Source organism: Sturnira hondurensis, unplaced genomic scaffold, assembly GCF_014824575.4.
Source record: "Sturnira hondurensis isolate 20B ecotype Veracruz unplaced genomic scaffold, ASM1482457v3 Scaffold0003693, whole genome shotgun sequence".
Taxonomy (NCBI): Eukaryota; Metazoa; Chordata; class Mammalia; order Chiroptera; family Phyllostomidae; genus Sturnira; species Sturnira hondurensis.
Window position 1 is genome coordinate 6,115,383 of NW_028076324.1, and position 22,021 is coordinate 6,137,403.

Sequence of the window (22,021 nt, forward strand, 5' to 3'; positions counted from 1 at the left end):
TACTCTAGGCTAATCTATTTTAATTATGTTTCAAGGCCAAATAAATTTGTAATAAAATTTATATAATGATCATTATACATTCTCAGTAGAGTATTTGTATTGAGGGAGAATTTCACCCTTAACTAACTACAGACACATTCTGTTAAACCAGATTGTTCCTCTAAATGGCCGGCAGCGGCTATAAAAAAGCTTGTTCTTTCCTGCGCTACTCTTCTTTTCATTTGTTTTCAAAGCATCCCTATTTGATGATAAAACAGAATCTGTAAGAATAAAAATCAAAAAGAAGGGCGAACACGACCAGTTTTGACCTTCGCGCCACCCCGTAGTTCTCGGCTCACGCCTGAATGAGCGCGCACTTTTGAAAGTGAAAAGGATACCAGTAGCAACGACTGTGGGCGAGTGTTTTGGTTTGCTGGTGGGACGTTGAGGTGGCCGTGGGATCTTGTTAGGGGCCACTGGGGGCCAATTTGAAGACATTCTTGGCCTGGACCTTTCGCTAGCCGGGTCTTTTTCTATCTGGAGTGTGACTGCCGCGCCTCGCGACTCAGGTAAGGGGAGCTTTTCTCCGGCCCCCGACTGCGCGCCACTCGGGTGCGGGGTGGAGTCGGGGACTCACGGCCGCTTCCCCGCCCCTCCCCGACCCCCAACCGGGGTCTCTGCGTTTGCTTTCGTAAAAGCTCGAGGCCCCTAAGGAAAGTTGAAGACGTTGGAAATGAGACGTTAAACTGGGAATTGTCCTAGGGTTCCCAAATCCGTTGCGACCCAAACTCGAGTGCGTAACTGAATCACGGGGTAGGGTGGGGAGCTCATGAAAGAAGTTGCCCTTTCTGTGAGCAAAGCCTGATGTTCTGTACTTTTTACGGAAGCTCCACAGGAGAATACGATGGTTAGACAGGTTTGGGGAACCCCCGATCATGCAAGCTGCCATTGTTTTGTTTTTTAAATGTATTTTATTATCTATTGCAGCCCCATTCCCCCCCCCCTTTATTCCCTTCTGCCCTTCACACCCTCTCCCACCCACATCCCCCGCCCTTTAGTTCGTGTCCATGGGTCTTACATATAAGTTCTTTGGCTTCTACATTTCCCATACTATTCTTAACCTCCCCCTGTCTATTTTCTACTTACCGTCTATGCTACTTATTTTCTGTACTTCCCCCCTCTCCTCCTCCCCTGTTGCTAACCCTCCAGGTGATCTCCATTTCTGTGATTCTGTTCCTGTTCTAGTCTGCTTTTGTTTTGTTTTTGTTTTTGTTTGCTTTTGTTTTTGCTTTAGGTATGGTTGTTAATGATTGTGAGTTTGCTGTCATTTTACTGTTCATGTTTTTTATCTTCTTTTTCTTAGATAAACCCCTTTAACATTTCATATAATAAGGGCTTGTGCTGATGAACTCCTTTAACTTGGCCTTATCTGAGAAGCACTTTATCTGCCCTTCCATTCTAAATGAAAACTTTGCTGGATAGAGCAATCTTGGCTATAGGTCTTTGGATTTCATGACTTGGAATACTTCTTTCCAGCTCCTTCTAGGAGGTCTTGCCTATAAGGTCTCTCTTGAGAAATCAGCTGACAGTCTGATGGGAACTCCTTTATAGGTGACTGTCCCCTTATCTCTCGCTACTTCTAGAATTCTCTCCCTCATTTTAATCTTGGGTAATGTAATTATGATGTGGCTTGATGTGTTCCTCCTTGGGTCCAACTTCTTTGGGACTCTCTGAGCTTCCCGGACTTCCTGGAAGTCTATTTCCTTTGCCAGATAGGGGAAGTTCTTTACTATTTGTTCAGATAACTTTTCCACCTGTTGCTCTTCCTCTTCCCTTTCTGGTACCCCCATAATTCAGATGTTGGAACGTTGGAAAGTGTCCTGGAGGTTCCTAAGCCTCTCCTCATTTTAAAAAAATTCTTGTTTCTTCATTCTTGTCTGGTTGGATATTTCTTCTGGTCCACATCATTGATTGGAGTCCCAGTTTCCTTCCCATCACCATTAGTTCCCTGTGCATTTTCCTTTATTTCACTTAGTATAGCCATTTTTTCATCTAATTTGTGACCAAATTCAACCAATTCTGTGAACGTACTGATCACCAGTGTTTTGAACTATGCATCTGATAGGTTGCTATCTCTTTGTGGCTTAGTTGTATTTTTTCTGGAGCTTTGATCTGTTCTTTTGTTTGGGCCTTTTTTGTCTTGATGCACCTGTTACATAGTGAGGGGCGGAGCCTTAGGTGTTCACCAGGGTGGGGTAACTCACATCGCTTAGTTGTGACGCTGTTGGTGGGGGAGGTGTCAGGGAGGGAACAACAGTGTGTGCTCCACTTTCTGCGGTATTTCAGTCACTTCCCCCTCTTCCTACAAAGTGGGCCCATCTGGTGCTGATTCCCGGTGGATGGGCTTGTGTATGTTCTAGGACCCTGTGGGTCTGTCTCTCCAATGAACTCTCCTGTGAGGCTGGAAGTTTCTCCCGCCGCCTCAACTGCCACACGTGTTTTCAGTCAGAGGTTTAAGGCTCTATTTCCCCCCTGGAGCCCTGAGTTGCACCATCTGTTTCGATCCCCAGTTGTTTCTCCCAGTTTATCTGTATGCGAATGTGGGACCACCTGCTCTATCGGCCACTGCCGCAGGTTTGCGTGCCCTGCTCCACAATCTGATTCTGGGTCTGCCAGCTGCAGTCTTGTTCCTCCAGCCGCTGCCTTCGAGGTCCTCTTCAAGCGCCCATTTCCGCCCTTCCTACCAGTCTGAATGAGTGTGTCTTCTTTAACTCCTTAATTGTCAGACTTCCATATAGTTCGATTTTCTGTCAGTTCTGGTTGTTTTTTGTTTTTAAATTGTTGTTGTCCTTTTGATTGTGCGAGGAGGCACAGTGTGTCTACTTATGCCTCCATCTTGGCCAGAAGGCTGCCATTGTTTTATTGCACAATGGCGTTACTCATCCTGGGCCCAGGTAAGACCTTGGGCTGCAGGCTTCTGAGCTGTGCACCAGCTCCAGACATGGGGGCTTGTGCCGGCTGGAAACAGTTCATTACTTAAACCCAGTGAGTCTCAGTTGCAATCTTATGGGAGGCTAGAAGTGGTGAAAGATTTCTGGTGGGAATGGAGGCGGAGACCTTAGAAATAATCTGATCAGAACTTTCCCTTTCTGTAAATTCTGTGTTTTTCCTCTGTTTTGTTTCTCTTTTCTCAATTATCTTTTTCTCTTATTCTTTTGTTTTTCCTTTTTTCTATTGGCTGTTTGCATGTTAGCTTTGCCAGTAGCATCTATGTATTTGTTTAGTCCTGAGGTGGCTTAGAAATTCATGAAAAGGGGACCCTCTGTTGTAAATGAAGGCAAACCCGAACACAGAGGTGATTGTAGCTACATTTAAAACAAATGAACAAACTTCTTATTGGAAAATTAAAGCTGGGCCTTTGAGATGATTTCTTTGTTCTTGGCCCAGAGTTTTTAAAGATGGTATTTATTAAGGGCTCTATAAAAATTATAGCAAACGTTCTCTACTTCCAGATTTTCCATAGACAAACCAAATGAGCTTACAGATATCTCAGAACAGTTTGCTTTACAATAAATAACTCAGTGTGAAACCTAACTTTTAAAAAAGAAAAAGCAAAAAATAGTTTTGTAAATTAAGAACTATGCTACAGAAGAAATAAAAAGCTTGCATGTTATGTGCAATATGTGCATTTTATTTGCATAGACAACTTTTATAATAGCTTATTGAGATACAATTCACATAGTGTACCTTTGAAAGTGAAATATTCAAGTCTAGATTTGGATATATTAAACCACTACCTAACTTAGAACATTTTCATCACCCCGAAAAGAAGCCCCACACCCACTGGCTGCTACTGCACATCCTCCTTTTCCCCAGCCCCCGGCCACTGCTGATCTGTTTTCTGTCTGGATTGGCCGATTCTGAACATTGCATGTAAATGGAATGAAATATGTGGCTTCTTGTGTCTGGCCACTTCCACTTCTAGCATGTTTTCAAGGTTCCTTTATCTTATTGTATATACCAGAAGTTTATTCTTTTATTCCTTTTTATAACTGAATAATAATTATATTGTATAGAATATGAATTTTGTTGAATAACATTCTGTCATCATCTGGTGGATATTTCTGTTTCCTCTTTTTGGCTATTGTGACTGATGTTGCTTGTATAAACAGTCTCTTCAAAGGGTATGAAAGGCCTGTTAACTCCTTCCAGGAAGTGCAAGGAGGAGACTTACTCTTTACCTTTTTGTATCAGGTGATTCTTTTTTAACCAAGTGCTTGTATTTTTAATTAAGACCCTAAAAATCCCAATTACTAATAGTATGGTCTTGGGTAAGTAATTATACCTCTGGGTTTCAGTTTTCTTATTGTAAGTAAAATTGGACTGAATATTTGCCATGGTCTTATTCAGTTCTCAAATTTTATGTTTATATGCTAAAGGGAGTGATAGTATTTTTTTAATGACTAAGTGTTGTATTCTTTTTTTTAAGATTTATATTTAGAGGGGAAGGGAAGGAGAGAGGAAGAGAAATATCAATGTATGGTTGCCTGTGCTGGGGGCACACAGTGTATCGTGTGTCCCCTGCCAGGAACTAGCCTGCAACCCAGGCATGTGCCCTGACTGGGGATCGAACCGTGATCATGTGGTTCGCAGGCCCGTGCTCAATCCACTGAGCTATACCAGCCAGGGCTAAGTGTTGTATTCTTTATTACTGCACTGTAACTTTCCATTTATTTTTGTGTTAGGGCCTAGAGTGATTATTACAATGGAAGAAGTCAGTAATTTCAAGACACCTAGCAAATTATCTGAAAAAAAACCTGGTAAGCTATAAAAACTTTTATTGTTGTAGCTATTAGAACCATCTTATTATTGTAGTTTGAAGTTTTATCATACATAGTTTTAGAGTGAGTACTCTTTATACTGTTGATCTTAACAAATGAGATTTATTTTGTAGGCCAGGATATGGTTATCTATGAGCTAATTTTTTTGACATTGTGACAAATTTGGAGATTCTGTCTAGTGAAGAATCAACTCACCTTGAACCATTACGGAACTCCTCATGTTTTCATCCTCTCAAACAGGCATTGCTCTTGTGAGGGAACCACATTTTTTTAAAGATTTTATTTATTTATCTTTAGAGGGGAAAGGAAGGAGAGAAATATCAATGTATGGTTGCCTCTCGTTAGTCCCCTGCCGAGAACTGGCCTGCAACCCAGGCATGTGCCCTGACTGGGAATCGAACTGCAATCGTGTGGTTTGCAGGCCTGCGCTCAATCCACTGAGCTACACTAGCCAGGGCGAATGAAATTTTTAAGGCAATTCAAAGGACAGTCTTCTTAGCAAACAAAAACAATTAGGTATTGATAAGCAACTCAACCCTTACCTCACCTATACACAAAAATGGTCAACACTATAAAATTTCTTGAAGATAATAGAAAATCTTGTCACTCATTTCTAATACATCAGTTCTTGTATATTGACCTGGTATGGCTGTGAACATGCTAAGCTCACTTATTCTTAGAGCTTTTTGTAGGTCACTGAGGATATTGTCTCTTGGACGTAGTTGGTAATGTAGATAAAGACAGTTTTACCTCTGTTTCCTCATCTGTATTGTTTCATTTGTTCTCATTCCTGATGGCACTGGTTCCAGCATAATTTTTAATAGGAGAGGTGTGAGTAGATCTCCTTGCCTTGTTCACATGAAGTATGGTATTATATTAGGTGTAGGGTTTTTGTTTGTTTTGTTTTTTGTCATAGGCTATTTTTAGAGTGAACTTCAAAGCGACATCGGGGAGTGTGGAGATTTCCCAGACTCCCCTTCCGCCCGCAGGTGGGGCCCCTCCCAGTCCCGGGTTTTCACAGAGGCCCTTTACCAGGTTGGTAATCAGGAACTTTTCTCTAATTCCTGATTATTATCATCACGAATGTGAGTTGGACTTTGTCCAGAGTTTTTTCAGAATCTATTGGGATAGCTTTTTTCAGTCTGTAGATATGTTAAAATAAATTATGTTAATTTTCAAATGTTAAACCAACCTTTCATTCCTAGGATAAAGCAAATTTAATCACAATGTATTTTGTATATGGCTTGATTCAGTTTGCTAATAACTTCTGTGGTCATGAGGGATATTTGACTGTAGCTGGGTTTTTTGTTTTGTTTTTGAATGTCTGTCTAGTTTTGGTGTCAGGGTATTATGTATTCATAAAGATGGGAACTGTTTCCTTTTTCTGAAGAGTATGTATAGAATTGATAGTATTTCTTCTCTATCTGGTAGAATTCACCAGTAAAGCCATGTGGTCCTGGATTGTCTTAGTAGGAAGACTGAGCTGTGACCTGACAGTTAATGGATACTGGTCTATTCAAGTTATTTCTTGTTGTGTGAGCTTTGTTAGTTTTTTTTTTCCCCAGGGAATTTTTCCATCACTTCTAAGGTGTCAAATTTAGTGGCATAAAGTTACTTACGATGTACTTCTATTGCCCTTCTAATGTCAGCAAGATCTGTGGTGATAACCTCTTTTTTGATTTCTGGCACTGGTATTTTATGTTCCTTGGTCAGTCAGATGCGATCAGTTTATCTATCTTGGTGAATGTTTTATGCACTCGAAAAGGTATTTTCTGTGGTTGCTGGGTGCAGTGTTCCATAAACACAGCCAGTTGGGTCTGGTGCGCATGTCTGTGCTGTTCTGTTCAGGTCTGTGTCCCTGCCCATCTTCTGTCTGTTCTCTTACTGAGAGAGGTGTGTCTCCAGCTGCAAGTGTGGGTTTGTCTATTTTTTTCTTTCAGTTCTATCCCTTGTTGCTGTGTGTATTTTGAAGCGTGTTATGACATACGTGTACATTTAGGAAGGTCATTTCTTTGATGAATTTACCCCTTTACTGTTATGAAGTGTTTTTTATCTAGTATTGTACTCTCTCTTTGAAGGTCACTTTATATGATACTAATTGAGCCACTCCAGTTCGATTCGTGTTTAAATGTTACATTTCACAGTTCTTTGCATTTAACCTACTTGTGTCTTTATATTTAAAATGGGTTTATTATACAGCATTTGCATATGTCTTGTTTTATCTATTCGGGCAACTTCTGCCTTTAATTGGACTGTTTGGCCACTGTCCACATGTGATGACTTAAGTTTAGGTTGAAATGAATTAAAACTAAATACAATTACAAATTTGGTTTCTCAGTTGTACTAACGACGTTCCAAGTGCTCAGTAACCATGTGTGGCTAGTGTAGCGGTACTGGGCAGCAGAAGTAGATGTGTCCATCATGACAGGAAGTTCTCTTGGAAAACGCTGTTTAGGCCATTTACATTTAATGTAATTCTCTGTAGTTGGATTTGAATCTATTATTTTTGTATTGTCCCATAGCATATGGTGATTTCCTTATTTTTTTTCTATATTTTCTCTGTGCTTCATTTTGGTACTTTTTGTTGCTTTGTCTTAAAATTTTAGTGATCTTTTGCTCTATGATGTTATTCTTATCCCTTGTATTTTTCCATTTCTTTAGGTACCATCATGATCATTTTACTTCTCTGTCTTAACTTATGCTCACATTTTCCTTTACTGAGGATGTTTTTAAAGATTTATATCTTAAGGCTTTTACCTGTATCACTGTCATTTTATGGTATGTTTCTCTTGACTTATTTTTCTCCTGGAGTGGGTCATATTTTTCTTGCATCTTTCATTCCTGGTAATTTTTTTTTTATTGGTGGTGAGACATTTTCCATTGTTGAGTGCTAAACTTCGTTAAATTCCCTTGATGAGTATGTGATTTTGTTATGCTCCACGTGCAGTTAAGTTTTCTGCACATTAACTTGTTTCTTTTGAGGCTTGGCTTTTAGACTTTGTTCTGACCTTTTTCCTTGGACTAAAATTTAGCTGCACTAAATACTAAGTCATGACCCTTTAGAGGACTTTACTCGGTGCCCTGTGTGTTACAGAGTTACTGCACTCTGGCTGGTGGCAACTATTATTAGATTGTGTGATCTCCATAATGAATCAGCCTGTTGCTGTGGTTGGTGGTCTCCCCAGAGCTAGGGGGTCATGTCCGTTGCATATGCAGAAACCTCTTTTCAGATCTCTGGAGCTTTTTCTTCTATTTTGTGGTCCCTCTTTAGTTCTGTGCTCCGTAAATTCTAGCTAAGTCTGTCTCCTCAATTTGACAGTGGTTCTTTGTGCTGTGGCCTGGAAACTGCCTTTGAGTTGTAAGTTAGAGCAGTGATAGGGTTCACCTCACTTGTTTCCTTCTCTCAGAGATCACGGTCTTTCTCTGCCTGTTGTCCAGTGTATAAAGATGTTATATTTTGTCAAGTTTTCTAGATGGAAATTCCAGGAGCAGTTAGTTATTCATTAGCAAAAGTAGGGCTCCTCTGTCTCATTTTTTATGAATGTATAATAATCTGTAATATAGATATAATTATGACTAATGGTGATTAGGATTTTTTGTTTGCTTCTACAGCCACAAAGTGAATCCCAATATTCTAATATATATAGATAGTAAATAGTTTAGGCTTTGTGGGCCACATAAGGACACTATTGAATATTCTTTTTTACCTTTTTTAAAAATTTTATTTATTTATTTATTTATTTATTAAAGATTTTCTTTATTTATCTTTAGAGGGGAGGGGAAGGAGAGAGGGAGAGAAATATTAATGTATGGTTGCCTCTCGTGTGCCCCCTGCCAGGAACTGCATCCCCTGCTGGGAACTGGCCTGCAACCCAGGCATGTGCCCTGACTGGGAATTGAACCTCGATCGTTTGGTTCGCAGGCCCGCACTCAATCCACTGGGCTACACCAGCCAGGGCTTTTACCTTTTTTTTTTAAGAGAGGGAGAGAAACATCAACACGTGGTTGCCTCTCATGTGCCCTGTAACTGGGGACCCAGCCTGCAAGCCAGACATGTGCCCTGACTGGGAGTCAAACCAGCAACCCTTTGGTTCATAGGCTGGTACTCAGTCTACCAAGCCACACCAGCCAGGGCTTTTACCTATTTTTTTCAATCCATTAAAAATAATTTTTAATTTGTGGGCCATATAAAAACAAGGTATCTGCTGACTAGTACTTCAGTGGCACTGTAAGACAGAGCTCCAAAAGTAGACTTGGTCAAAGGATCTCCATTTAAAATTAGGATGCAGAGTGTCCTAATTAGAACAATTAGGATTGCTCTCCAAAAGATCATGCCAATTAATACTCTTAACAATAGTGTGTTGCAAATGTTAGGATGCATTTGTAGAGGTCTTTTCAAGTACTTATTTTTCATTTCTTTCTGGCATTTAGCTCTGTGTTCGACTCCATGTATAAGCATCCCTGCCTCCCCGTTTATGCAGAAGCTTGGCTATGGCACAGGGGTAAACGTCTACCTTATGAAAAGGTGAGTAGAGGATTCGAGATTACCCTTTTTATGTGAAACCGTAGTTCCTCTCTACTTGGAGATAAAGGAAGATGCACATTCAAATACTTAGATTTGAGATATGTTCCTGATCCTGTCTGACTGCTACGTTCCACTCTTAGAACCTTTTATAACTTTATCAGGGCTCTGTATGGAGTACTTCTCATCTAGCTTCCTCCTGGTGGGTTATTAAAGGAGCAGTAATTCACCTTACGGTTTTTCCTTGGCTTGTATGGGAAGGGAAAGGGAATCAACTTGACCAACACAGCATGTTTTTAGGTTTATATTATTTCTATTTCTACAATAGAAATAATAAAAAGCTGATGAATTGAGAATAACATGGCAGTATTATGGAAGTGGTATTCTTGAAGCATTTGTTCAGTTTAAACACCTGTTTATGTTTGAATGTTCTTTTTTTTGTACCTAAAAAATCTTGTTTCTTTTGAAAAAAATTTCTCATAGGTTTATGGCTAGTCTCTCTCTCTCTCTCTTTTTTTTTTTTGAGAAAAATGTCTTTAAATGTAAAGTATGTTGTTAACAAAGCTATACTGTATGTGACTTAGTCAAAAGGCTTCATATGGCTGATAATTGAACAACAGCAGGCCCTGTCTGAGCCTGCCTCTCCTCATGACGTGACGTGTCCCTCTCGGCCTGGCACTTCCGGTGACCTGCAGGCTTCCTTTGCTTCTCTGGTGAATTGGGTGCTGTTTTTCTGTATGTCCTGTCTTACTGTTTCTTGGTTTAGGTCTTGTTTTGTTTGAGGGCATCTAGTAGCTCCCTATGAAAAGGTATACAGGAGCTACATTTTTGACAATTTGCATTTCTGAAACCGTTTTCATTTGGCCCCTTTTTGTTTTTCTGGCCAAAATTATCATTTGGCAGGTCATGAATTACTCTGTTCTTGTATGGTTCACAGGGATTCAGCTTTGCCAGTAAACCTCAAGCTAAGACGCTCTGCTTTATTAGCCCCTTTCAAAGTTAGTTTTCAGTCTTGAAAAGCTGGAGGGATAGGGAATGAGCAACTGCCTGATGATACGGAATCAGGGAGGTATCTAGGTAGGAATCCACCTGCTTTTGGAATAACGTTGAAGAATTTTATTGGGCCTGCTAAGTCATTTACTATCATCTGCCTTCCAGCTTCCAAAAGTGTGTTGCTATTGTCTCTCACTTGTTATTCCCATCCTCGTTGGTGGGTATATGTCTTAAAATACCCCTTTGCTTTTATTTTAGTGAGGCTTGAGAGGGCTCAAAAATGTATGTGTGTGTTTAAACTATCATTTCTGAAGTATAATTTTAGCGTTAAATGAAGTTTGTATCCCTAGACTGAATCCAATATACTGCAGTAGTTTTGATGTATTGTTTTTTAAATACACTGTACACCGATAGATGCAGTTGGCTGTGTTTAGAATTTTTGCATCTATGATAGAACTGAAATTGGCCTGTGATTTTCCTTTTACTGCTGTGTCTGTCTGGTTTTTTAAATTCAGGTTCTACTAGACTCTTAGCTCATTTCCTTTCTGTTCCTTGGAGACGGCTGAATGATCGGTCCCTTGAAAGTTTAGTAAACTCACCGGGAGAGTTATGAAGGCTTTGTCTTTCTTGTGGGAAGATTTTAAATTCTTGATTAAATTTCTTCCTTCATCAGTTTTCTTAGATTTTTCTAAGAATTTGACCATTTTGTCTTTTAAATTTATTGGCTAAAAACTTTAGTATTTATTCACTTATATTTTTAAATCTCCACTGTCTGCCTAGTGATGTCCCTATTTTTTTATTGTAATACTATTTTTAACTCTTTTTATTTTTTTCCTTGTGCAATCTGATCAGAAATCTGTCTGCTTTATTAGCCTTTGCAGTAACCTAACTTTTAGCTTGGCAAAGTGTTTTATTCAGCTTTCATAAATATTTTTTTGTCATTCTGTAGATTAGGCTATGTTACGGAAAAGGTGAAGATATACTTGATCACTGTTGATTCTAAACATTTAAGGATTATAGGTATCCCTTGATAACTGAAAAAAAAAATTTAAGTAAAATGACCTGAAAAGACGTTATCCCCGAATGCTGTTGTTATCTCAAACTGGAGGTGTATGAATAGTTTCAATAAATCTGTAGGTGACAGATATATATCTATTAAGAAATTTAGTGATCCTTTGAGTACATGTGGGTTTTTTGTTTTAAAGATTTTATTTATTTATCTTTAGAGGGGAAGGTAAGGAGAGAGGGAGAGAAATATCAATGTATGGTTGCCTCTCGTGTGTCCCCTGATGGGAACTGGCCTGCAACCCAGGCATGTGCCCTGACTGGGAATCGAACCAAGATCCTTTGATTCATAGGCCTACACTCAATCCACTGAGCTACACCAGTCAGGGTCGGTTTTTCTCTTTTTTTTTTTTTTTAAGATTTCATTTATTTTTAGAGAGAGGGAAGGGAGGGAGAAAGGGAGGAATATCAGCGTGTGGTTGCCTCTCATACTTCCCAACTGGGGACCTGACCCACAACCCAGGCATGTGCCCGGACTGGGAGTCAAACTGGCAACTTTTGGTTCGCAGTCCTTGATCAATCCGCTGAGCTGTACTAGCCAGAGCAATGGTTTTTTATTTTTATTTTTTAAAATAAAGGTCCTACAATCATGGAGCTATGCTTATGAGGTAATACAAAGCTAAACAGATTTTTGGTTCAATCTATTATGTTCTTATAGATTGACTTTAACATTTTTGCCCATATGCTTTGTACACTTCGCTTTCATAATTCGCTGTCCTCATAAATAAATGGCTACCTTGTCAGGTAAACCTTTCTCCAACTTTGTTATACCTGTTTGTTTATTAGGTCTCAAAACATTTACACTTTCAAGATTAAGATATCCAATCTTCCCAGAAAATAGACAACTTACATTTTTTTCTTATTTGCATCTTTATTACTATTGCTTTAACTCTTGTCTTTGAGTATACAGTGAAAGGTATGAGATGGATTAGTCAGTGGCAAGGCACAGTATTTGTTGGTGAAGAACAGTCTGCTATTCTTTGGATGATTACATATGTGCCAAATATTTCTTGTATATCTCTTCTTTAAATTGTTTCTTAGAACTCTGGCTGGTCTGGCTCAGTGGATTGAGTGCCAGCCTGTGAACCAAAGGGTTGCTGGTTTGATTCCCAGTCAGGGCACATGGCTGTGTTGTGAGCCAGGTCCCCAAGCAGGGGGTGCGCCAGAGGCAACTACACATTGATGTTTCTCTCCTGCTCTTTCTCCCTCTCTTCCCCTCTCTAAAAAAATTAATAAAATCTTTAAAATAAATAAGTAGTTTCTTAGAGATTAGTGTCTATTACTTTAGTATTCTAGAACTTGTCTCTGGTACATATAGTTAAATGTTTGAAAAGTAGTTGGTAGAGTGATATGCTTTAATAGAAAAATTTAAAAAGAGTAAACTTGAAGTTTAAAATTTATAACATTCTATCTTTTTCTTTCTTCTTTTTTATCTCCTTCCAGCAATAGATATTCAGATGATTCTTGTAATCAGTAGATATGTCAGCTACTTATCTCAATTAAAAAGGAAATGTAGCGGAGGTGTTGGTAGTGTGAAATTTGTAAATGTTCTTGTAAAAAACAAATCATTATCAAGTCCTTTTCAAAATTGGGAAGTTCTTGTTAGTCATTTGAAATGTAGTATAGTTATTAATCTTTGTACATTATGATTTTATTAAGATCTCCGAGAGGCTTGTCTTACTCTCCTTGGGCTGTGAAAAAGATTAATTCTAAATGTAATGGTCATTATCAAACTATGTATCAGAAGAGGCTAACTGATGAAGCTAAGATTTTGAAAAGCCTTCATCATCCAAACATTATAGGTAAGTTTAAATTTATTTGGTAGCAGTTTCTGATTTATTACTCTGTTTATCGGAAACAGTTTATGTTATTTCTTAACCAGTTTCAGTAATAAAAGTGAAGAGAATGGTATTGTTTGGTAAGAATCAAATTAATGTGAACATTCTTTTTTTTAAGACAACTAGAAAGCAATTGTTTTTCTTTTTTTTTTTTAAAGATTTTATATATTTATCTTTAGAGGGGAAGGGAAGGAGAGAGGGAGAGAAATATCAATGTATGGTTGCCTCTTGTGCGTTCCCTGCTGGGAATTGGCCTGCAACCCAGGCATGTGCCCTGACTGGGAATCGAACCTCGATCCTTTGGTTTGCAGGCCTGCACTCAATCCACTGAGCTACACCAGCCAGGGTAAATGTGAACATTCTAAAATAAAAATTATATAATATTCTTAGATGCTTAAGTATATACTTCATGGGAATAGATAGTCATGCTGGTACTATGGAGAATTTGGGAATATAAAATGATCTTCATTTGGATAATTTCCTTATTTGCATTTTTAATATAAGTAGGGCTCGTGAACCATTATATTTAGGAAAGCATAAAATATTTCAAAGTTTTAATTTATGATACTATTTGCAAATGCTGATGGCATTTTAAGCTAGATCTATTGAGTTAGTTTTGTAAATAGTAGCTGTTTCATTGTATATTTGTCAGTGTTAATCCAGGTTCATTTTCAGTCACAGCTTAATGTAAAACCTAAGAACTGTTGTTCTTCTCCATTCTAGTAAGAAAATGTTATGTTTCTTAAAGGTTATCGTGCTTTCACTGAAGCCAGTGATGGTAGTCTGTGTCTGGCTATGGAATACGGGGGTGAAAAGTCTCTAAATGACTTAATAGAAGAACGAAGTAAAGATGGCCGAGGTCCTTTTCCAGCAGCCATAATTTTAAAAGTTGCTTTGAACATGGCAAGGGGGTTAAAGGTAACTATGTCATTATACTTTATGTGATTTTTATGAAACACTAATAAGCTAGATACTTTATATACCTAATTACATGGTAGGATTGCCCCCCACTGCCCCACAAAAAGGGGTTGCCTTGAGTGAAAGTTGCCTTATGGAATCTTTTATATTGCAGACTGCACAGTTTTCTTGATCAACAAAGTCAATTGTTTGAGGCCTTTGTGTAACCTGAAATAGCCCAAGTCAGGTAGTTTTGTTTATAGAAGATCACAGGTTAGATTTAGTTTAAAAAGAATTAAATTTAATATACATTTACTGATTATGCCTGAGGATGTAGCCCAAGCCCCTGTTGATGTAAAGCAATCTCTTAAAGATTGCTTTGCGGAGTAAGTTTTGAGCATCAGGAGTGGTCATCTACAAGTCATGAAAAAAAGCTCTTACTTCCATGTAAATAAATTATTGTGCCTTTGGATGGGCACAGTGTTAGAAATAAAAAGAATTCCATACCCCAACTAACTTAAACAGAAGTTCTGATGTTCACAGAAAACTGTTGAATGATTCAAAGCAGACTATGTGATGTTACTGATGTCAGAGTTACATGTTAAGAGTAAAAATAAAATTGATTCATAAAACGTGAAACTGGAAAATGGCAATATTTCTAAATATGTATATATTTTAATATGTGTGTAAAAATCTTCAGTGGATAGGATGAATTAATTAAATCAACCATTTAAATTATTTAATTAATTAAATACATATTGTGGAATTAGTAAATTATGTTATAAATATACTCAAGCATATTCTCTTTTTAGGCAACATTTAAATTAAGCACAGTGCATGTTTCAGGTTATATTCTAAGAATTGTGTCTGCATCATTTTCAAACCCAGTCACAGTAGATGCTCAAATGCTGGTGAATGAACAAATAACTGTTTTCTAGGTTATTTTTTATTATGGATGAGTGTTGTTAGCAGTTCTAAGAAAGAGTTAATGTGTAAAACAAAATACAGTCTTAGATTCTGTTTCGGCTTCCTCCTGTTGTGATTCTGTGAAGCCCTGTGAGTCATCTGTTGTTTTACATTATCTCAGTTTGTTTGGAGAAAGTATGCCTCAGTGTGAAGATTCCAAAACTATTTCCGAAAATGTCCAGCCTCAAGTAAAGTTGCAGTATATTTTGATATTTGCTGTAGCATTTTTCAATATAAAAGTATGTAAGATGGGTTTGTGAATAAAAAGCTGATCTTTAAGTAGACATCCATTTCAAACAAGTCTTTTTAGTTTTCTGGTCAATATGGCAGACCAACATGGGATGGTTCCTTCTTGAGCTTTAAATAATTGGAAGTAATGGACAAGTAAAATCCTGTAGTTTGGGGAATTCAAACTATATTTGTTTGAAGGCCATTTTATTTATACGTATGTAAATATATACACTTTTATTTGTGCTCAGATGTGTTAAATTTTTCACTATTTTAGTATCTGCACCAAGAGAAGAAATTGCTTCATGGAGACATAAAGTCTTCAAATGTTGTAATTAAAGGTGATTTTGAAACAATTAAAATCTGTGATGTAGGAGTCTCGCTACCGCTGGATGAAAATATGACAGGTGAATATTTTGATTTTTTAAATGTGTTTTTATATAATTTTAAAATTTCTAATTTTTACATATTTAAATAGATAAGTTCCATTCTTCAAAAATTAAAAACTATTAATCCAAAAGAGTGTATAATAAAACTGTTTCAGCCTCCAGCCCCCTCTCTTGCTGCTGTACACACAATATAAATTGTTTTCTTATTAATGTACATTTTAACTGAAGATAACTTTAGGAACTGTTTCTAACCTAGATTAGGGTTTTTAAGTGGTAGAAGATCTGGGAATAGAAAATAAAGTTTTAATAAGGTTTCACACAGGAATTTATTTAGTACCAGTACAGTGACAAGGTTTGGGAGAAGGAGAGGACACTGGGGGGGGGCGGGGGGGGGAGTGGCAGGGGGGCGAGAGGAGGCCGGTCCTCTGCGTTTTGCTCCCTATCCCCTGCGTTTTGCTCCCTGTCCCACCCCACTCCTCCTCCGCACTTTATTGTCAATACTCATCATTCTCTTCCTAGGGAATTTAAGATACACATTCTTAGTGGGAACCTAGAGACAGTCTTAAAAAGAAAGCTTTTGCTTTCAACTATTTAATAAATAACATTTTAATTTTCCTCTTTATTTGAATGTTGTTTAGAACATATGTACCCCTTAATTTCTAGCTAAAGTTAATGTCTACAAGTTGAATTAAAGGAAAAGGTCAAAATAAATAGTCATGAACCCTCAGGCTAAATAACTGCTACAAATTTGAAACTTTAGAAAATAAAAGAATTTGTTGAAAAGAATAAAAATAAGATTTTTAGCATAATTTTCTCAAGCCTTAATACATTAAATAGATAAAACTGAGGTGTAGAAGATTGAGTAGGTAATAAGGTCAGTCCCTGCATTAGACTATTTATCAAAGTTGGCCATATATATTAGGTTACAAAAGAAAACCTCAGATTACAAAAAGTGGAAATAGCTTAATGGTTGACATTCATTGTCCTCAGTGCTATACATCTAGATATTATAATACAATTGGAAACGAACCCAACTGTTTTAGGAATTTAAAATACTTCTAATAATGGGAGGGAGGTAGGGAGCACTGAGTGGGGCAGGGCTGGGAATACAAGACAGAAAACTGTACTTGAACAAGAATTAAATAAAAAAAAATAAAAAAATACTTCTAATTGAGTCTTATTTGGGTTGCTCAAGAAAAAACCACCACAAATCATAATATTAGGAATTGCCACAGGTTTTCCACACATTTAAAGATCAGTAGATTGTTACAGATAGTTCCGTGCCAACAAATTTGATGACTTAGATGCAAAGAACAATTTCCTTGAAAAATACAATTTACTAAAATTGATATAGGAAGAAATAGGAAATCTAATAGCCCTATGTGAGAGAAAGTGTCCCCCGTAGAAAACCCAAAACTCAGATGCTTTTCACTGTTAATTTCTATCAAACATCAAGGAAGAAATGGCACTAATTTTACAGTTTGGTTTCTTTTTCCCAGAAAATAGAGGGGTAGGGACCACTGCCTGGTTTGTTCTGAGACCAGCAAAACTCATCAAAACCTGACGAATATGTTATGTAAAAAATTATAGTCCAATATCCTTCACAAACATAGTTACAAAGATCCTTAACAAAATATCAGCAAATTGAATCTAACAGTATATAAAACAAATAGTACATCTGACCAACTAGGTTTTATCCCAGGAAAGTTAACATTCAATACTCAACACAATTTACCATATTAACAGGTTTGAAAACTACATAGTCATCTCAATAGATGCAGAAAAATCATTTGACAAAATCCATCTTCCACTCATGACTTAAAATCTTGCTAAATAGAGAAGGGAACTTAACTTCTGAAAAGGTGTCTGTAGGAAAACCTTCAGGCAACATTACAGTCAGGAGAGGACAAAGGCAGCGTGTCTGCTCTGGTCGGTGTGAATTAACACTGTCCTATAGTCCTAATAAAAACTAGAAAAAAACAAGCCATCAAGATTGGAAAGGAGATGAAATTGCTCATATTTACAGTTGATGTGATTATTTACATAGAAAATCTTAATCTACAAAAGAACTACTATAATTAATAAGTGAAGTTGTCTGTTATATTTCTACATATATAGTACCAAAAACCATAAAATATTTAAGAGTAAATCTAACAAAAAAGTCATCCAGATACAGAACACCATAAAACATCACTAAGAGAATTGAATGAGGTTTAAGTGAATGAAGACAGATCATGACTGGATTGGCAGATTCAATACTGTGTAAGATGTTAATTCTTCCCAAACGGATCTGGAGATTCCATCCAATCCCAACCAGCATTTTAGCTGGCCTTTTCGTTGAAATTGAAAAGTTGACTGAAATTTAAATGGAAATGAGAGTGGATCTGTGTCATTCCTGGGCAGAAGCCAATACGTGATTAGACCCTTTCCCTCTTCCCTGAGTTTGCAATAACAGAAGCATGGAAATGGTGCTTCACTCAGACAATAATCTGAAGTAGCATAGTGTGAAAACTGAAGCAGGCACAGAGACGAACCCATCTATCTGCTTAAGGTAACACAGCTTGCCAATGCCTTTGAACCTGGGCAAGACAGCCTAGCTCCGGAGTCTACTCATCAAGAATATCTATTTATATTCTTAGCACTTTCTAAGAGAATTGCTGTTTATATACACCCTTGCCAACTGTCCAGCTTTTTGAGTATTTACCAGTCTGATAAGGACAAAGTAATTCTTATTAATGAGTTGAGCGTATTTTTTTCATGTTTACTGACTATATTTAATAACTTAAGCTACATGTCACATCCTTTGCCCTTTATTACTAGTATTTTTTTTGCTGGCGGGGTAGGGGGAGTGGTCTGCTTGCCTTTCTCGATGATTTCTAGTTTTGCCCTTGCGACAGTCTCACCTGCATGTTGCTTGTTTCAGTCACCGGCCCTGAGGCCTGCTATGTCAGCACTGAGCCTTGGAAACCCAAGGAGGCTCTGGAGGAGAACGGCGTTATCACGGACAAGGCGGACATGTTTGCCTTCGGCCTTACTCTGTGGGAGATGCTGACTTTGTCTATTCCACACATTACTCTTTTGGGTGATGACGATGATGACGGTATGACTATGTACTTTTAATGTAATTCCCAATCCGTTTGAAGTACAGTTAATTTATAAAATTATATTTTATTTTTCTATTAGTTTTAAAACATGCGAAGTGTTTGATTTAGTAGCATGAGGTGTAGATTATATTAATATTGATGACTAATTTGGTACTGTCTTGGTTTACTTTTATACAATTGAGATATAGCTTAATTCAGAACAGGGGGATAAATGGGAAAATGCAGAGGAGCAAAAAGTCACTTTAAAAACTCCCCTTGCCTAAGACTAGAAAGCTATCCTAGTAAGGGGCTCATGACCACAGATTAAATCCACACCATGGCTGAACAATTGACGAGACTGTGGTTATAATGAAAATTCTTGTTTCAAAAGGGTGAGCTGGAGCAGTCGATAAGTTTTTTCCATGATTTAAAGTGGTTTTATTTGTTTCAAACTCCTTCATGAACAGATAAAACTTTCAATGAAAGTGACTTCGATGACGAGGCATACTATGCGGCGTTGGGAACCAGGCCACCTGTTTATATGGAAGAACTGGATGAAACATACCAGAAAGTGATTGAGCTCTTCTCCGTGTGCACCAGTGAAGATCCTAGGGATCGCCCTTCTGCTGCACACGTTGTCGAAGCACTGGAAGCAGATGTGCAGTGAGCTCCTGTTCCTAACTGCCTGCGCTTCAAGTGTGGCTTGTGTACATAACTTCTGTTTATTGTGATATATTTGTATGTACTTACTATGATCATCATAATTATTAGGCTCATTGAAAGTGGCCCATTGTAGAACCATAGCACCTTGTTAACATTCGAAAACTATTTCTATTATAAAGGCATTTCATGTGATCAGCACTTGATATCATAGTGGGTTTTCTATAAAGTTTAAGAAACTATTTTGAGTTTAAGTATTGAAACTTATTCATAGAGATTTAAAACAATAGCAATATTTGTCCTAACATTAATTGGGGTAGAGTGACCAGTAATTTTATTAACTATCTTAAATATTCTATTTTAATGCATCTATTTAAATTAGCACTTTGCAGTACAAAATGTGTCTACATTTGCTTATTTTTTAAAACATTAAACTTTGCTGTTCTTTCTGGGCTGTTGTGTTTGTTAAATATGGTTTCTGGGACCTGAGAGACTATGGCTCAGGAGTAGCTCCTTGGGTGTTTCCAGACACTCTTGGTGCAGGCTTGTCTTGCCCTCTTGGTTTTCCCCGGATCTTTGGTCTTTGCTTTCATTTATTTAATGTATTTTATATACTGAGATCCCTTTTTCATTTACTGACTCTAAAGCTTAAGCGTTTCACAGTTCTGGTGTGTAAAAATAATAAAACTGATAGTATGATAGAAAATAAAGGACACTTTAGTTACCAGAAGAGTATTATCTATTTCATCTCCGCCGATCTGAGTGTTGTCATTGAAGTTGCTGAGTGAGTGGGTTTCTCTCTCTGCCTTATTTTGTTAATCTGTAAAATGAGGGTGATTTGGATCAGTAGTTTCTATCCGTCAATCACAGCTGCTCCTGGGAATTTTCAGTTATTGAATTGCGCTTGTCAGTCTAGGTGGTGTGCCCAGAATTGACTGTAGTAAGAATTTTAAAAATTACTGTCAAATGGAGGATTGAACCACTGTGCTCTGAGCTTTAGCAATTTTAGAAGCCACTGGAGGGTTCATATTGTTTTTTAATTTTTAGAGAGAGGGAGAAAAACATTGATGTGCCAGAGAAACATTGGTTGCTTCTTGCATGCTCCCAACCAGGGGCCTGACCTGCAACCCAGGCATGTGCCCTCACCAGGAGTTAAACCTCTGACCGTTTGGCTTGCAGGATGATGCCCAATCCACTGAGCCACATCTGTCAGGGCTGCAGGGTTTCTGTCCTGTGAGATGGTACCAAGCAATGGTACAGATCATTAATAAGCATACCTTCTATCAAAATATTAATGTGACAGCCCTGGCTGGTGTGGCTCAGTGGCTTGAGCCTCAGCCTATAAACCGAAAGGCTGCTGGTTAGACTCCCACTCAGGGCACATGCCTTGGTTGCAGGTCTGGTCCCCAGCTGGGGGTGTGCAAGAGATGACCAGTCATTGTTTGATGTTTCTCTCCCTCTTTCTCCTTCCTTCCCTTCTCTCAAAAAATAAAATCTTTAAAACCTACAAGGTGAAATTTTTAAAAAAATGACACAAAACTAACGATAAAAATAAAATTAGAAAACATTTTTAATAATGAAAAAATACATATATATATTTTGGGGATGTGGCTAAAGATGTGCTTATTGGAATTTGTAGTCTTAATATTAGAAAAGTCTAAAGGCCCTGGGGTTTTCACTGCCAGGTCACAAAGCAAGACTTACCCTGTCCTTAGGAACCTGGCACTGACTTGGCCTCTTTATGGATGAAAGTCCTTTCCAGAATAAGGCGAGTTCATCCGTATTGAATTTTGGCTCTGTCGTGTAAATTTCCTCCACAATCAGCATATCTGGAGTTTCTAAAAATTCTTCAGCTACCTTCATATCAGTACCTGCAGACTCATCACTCACTTTTACATTATGTCATGGATAACAAATGATTCTTAACCATTTAAACCACTCAGAGCTAGCAGTAAATTCAGCGACGTAGTCGGGTCCAGCCTTTCATCATCTCAAGCAAAGCTTTTGCTTTCAAGCAGATCATCCTGGGGCTGAGAGGGCCCTGCCTGTGTCTGGTCTTCAAGCCAGGTTTAGAATTTTCTCCCGTTTTTGTTAGTAGTGCCTTCAGTGAAGCAGATTCCTTAACAGCTTCCATCACTTTGTTCTTGTTCTTCAAGAATGTGGCTAAGGTGGAGTGGGACATATCTGACTAGTGAGCGATAGCCATCATTGATTTTCCACCTTTGTAGTCCTTCCTTAATCACTTTGAATTTGTTTCTAAGTCAGTCACTCAAGGTGGCCTCTCTTAGCAATGGATTTTAGATGCTTAAGGGCCATGAAGAACAAAACAACGTGAGATTAAATCAAGAGAAAAAGACGCAACCGAGAAATCGGTTTAAACACAAGATGTGTGAGGCTGCTACTGGAGTAACAGCATACTATTTTACACTATACTTTTTAAAATAAGTAGAGTACACTGAAATAATGGTAAAGTGTAGTAATACACAAATCAGTAAATCAGTTGTTGCTAAATATTATGTACTACACATAATTGTATGTGCTATTCGTTTATACTACTAGC

At 37.9% G+C, this 22,021-nt stretch overlaps 1 protein-coding gene across 2 annotated transcripts; it reads left to right on the plus strand.

Annotated features, from left to right (window-relative positions):
- Window positions 1-338: 338 nt before the first annotated feature.
- PBK (PDZ binding kinase) lies at window positions 339-20,188 on the plus strand. 2 transcript variants are annotated; one of them, XM_037042228.1, is made up of 8 exons: window positions 339-401; window positions 4,725-4,799; window positions 9,252-9,345; window positions 13,060-13,202; window positions 13,987-14,156; window positions 15,607-15,736; window positions 18,642-18,818; window positions 19,269-20,188. In XM_037042228.1, exons 2-8 carry the CDS (start codon window positions 4,745-4,747, stop codon window positions 19,466-19,468), a joined length of 969 nt encoding a protein of 322 aa, XP_036898123.1. In that variant the 5' UTR covers window positions 339-401; window positions 4,725-4,744; the 3' UTR covers window positions 19,469-20,188. The 2 variants fall into 2 exon arrangements, with proteins under 2 accessions (XP_036898123.1, XP_036898122.1); XM_037042227.1 differs by having other exon boundaries at window positions 363-548.
- The last annotated feature ends 1,833 nt before the right edge of the window (window positions 20,189-22,021 follow it).